A 1,857-nucleotide genomic window follows, 5' to 3' on the forward strand; every position below is an offset into this window, starting at 1 on the left:
TGCCGCAACATGTAATAATGTTATTACAAAATGCGTTGAAGACTTTTATTACATTTTGTGTCAATTATTACATAATGCGTTTTTTTAGCGTGAGTTTATTACATTTTGAAGCCTGATTTTATCACATTGTTACATAAGGTGCTGTTATTACAAAATGCGTTGAAGACTTTTATTACATTTTGTGTCAATTATTACATAATGCGTTTTTTTAGCATGAGTTTATTACATTTTGAAGCCTGATTTTATCACATTGTTACATAAGGTGCTGTTATTACAAAATGAGGTCTTACAGGGGCATGAAGAGGTGATGAACAACAGGGTGGGTCGAATCGTGGAACATGTTCCTGGTCCTGCTCTGACCTGTCAGCTCTGATCCTCTGTGCTTCTTTGACCCAGTGGAGTGCCTCCTGTTCCTTCTTGTGACATCCTACATACCAGTACATCAGGATGCTCTCCTCTCTACACCTGTAACAGTTCCTAAGGAGGTTCTGGGGCAATCCCATCCTCCTCAGTTTCCTTAGAAAGTAGAGGTGTTGATGTGCCGTGCCGATCACCCGGGAGGTGTGTGCGTTGTCCACTGAAGTGTTTATTTATCCTCTCTGGCCTGGGAATGCTTTGGGATCCCACAGGAAGTGCTGGAGGAAGTTGCTGGGGAGAGGGAGGAATGGGTTTCCTTCGTGGTTCTGTTCCGTTCATGACCCTACTGCAGATAAATGGAAGAAAATGGATGGGATGGGTTTACCAGGGGGTACTAGATAAATATGGTCTGTATTGTGTTTTTATTTTCATTGTGGTTCTCTGCAAAGACCTGACAGTTCCTGCAGATTTCAGGTGTTATGTTTGTTTGTCTGACTTCTCTTCATGCTTCCTAATATTTAATTTAGCTGTTTTATTCATCTGCACTGTACAGTTTTATTTTGTGTGATTTTTTTTTTTCATCCTAGTACAAATTTTAGTGTGCTTATGTGTTCCAGGAGTGCGTGTTCGAGCAGCTGGAAGTCAAGCAGCACGTCTTTCAGGACGTGGAGCGCCTTGTGGGTGAAGAGGTCATCCTGAGCAGCTCCACTTCCTGCCTGGTGCCGAGCAGCGTTTTCTCCAAAGTTCAGAACAGAAGTCGCTGCCTTGTTTCTCATCCGGTTAGTTTGAACGCAGCCCTGCTGTCAGTGACCTGTGTGTTGGRAAATGCTAATTCCAAAATAAGAGAAGGGGAATGCAGCTAATTAGTGACTATTGTGTATTCAAAGGGCCACTACTTGTACCTTCTCACAAACATTGAGATTTAAAAAAGTCTACATACACCTTCCAGTACTGTGAGCTTAAGGGTCTAACAGCTTAAAACAACAATTTATTTAGTACAGAAAAAAATATAAAACTAAATGAATTGTTTAAATCATTTAGTAGACAACTTATCCCATCACATGTTATATAAAATAAAATAAGACTTCTCAACCAGGGGTGGAGCTGTACACACCGCTTCCACAGTGAAACATTTAGGAGTGTAATAATCCTCCTGAACAGTTGGTGGCAGTGTTTAACAGTTTGAAACATCACCAAGCTCTATCGCTGAGGAAGAGTAATGACAAGGAAGTGATTTTTTTTATAGAGAACATATGACTATGTAATCTGACTTATGGTGACAACTTTTGGACTTATGGAGACAAGTGGGTTTTTATTTGTTTGTTTGTTTTTGTTGTTTTTGTCACCATAACAGTGTCATTTTACAGTGGTTTGCAAAAGTATTCATACCCCTTGAACTTTTCCATATTTTGTCACATTACAACCACAAACATAAATATATTTCACAGGAATTTAATGTGAAAGACCAACACAAAGTGGTATACAATTGTGAAGTGGAAG

At 39.6% G+C, this 1,857-nt stretch overlaps 1 protein-coding gene across 1 annotated transcript in view; it reads left to right on the forward strand.

The window, feature by feature from the left end:
- Window positions 1–1,857, forward strand: part of cryl1 (crystallin, lambda 1) — a gene marked incomplete at its 5' end in the record, with an annotated part of 61,734 nt that overhangs the window by 23,673 nt on the left and 36,204 nt on the right. The window contains 1 exon segment of the mRNA XM_014018982.1: window positions 975–1,136. Coding sequence (XP_013874436.1) covers window positions 975–1,136 — 162 coding nt within the window.

The sequence above is a fragment of the Austrofundulus limnaeus genome, unplaced genomic scaffold (genome assembly GCF_001266775.1).
Source record: "Austrofundulus limnaeus strain Quisiro unplaced genomic scaffold, Austrofundulus_limnaeus-1.0 Scaffold206, whole genome shotgun sequence".
NCBI lineage: Eukaryota > Metazoa > Chordata > Actinopteri > Cyprinodontiformes > Rivulidae > Austrofundulus > Austrofundulus limnaeus.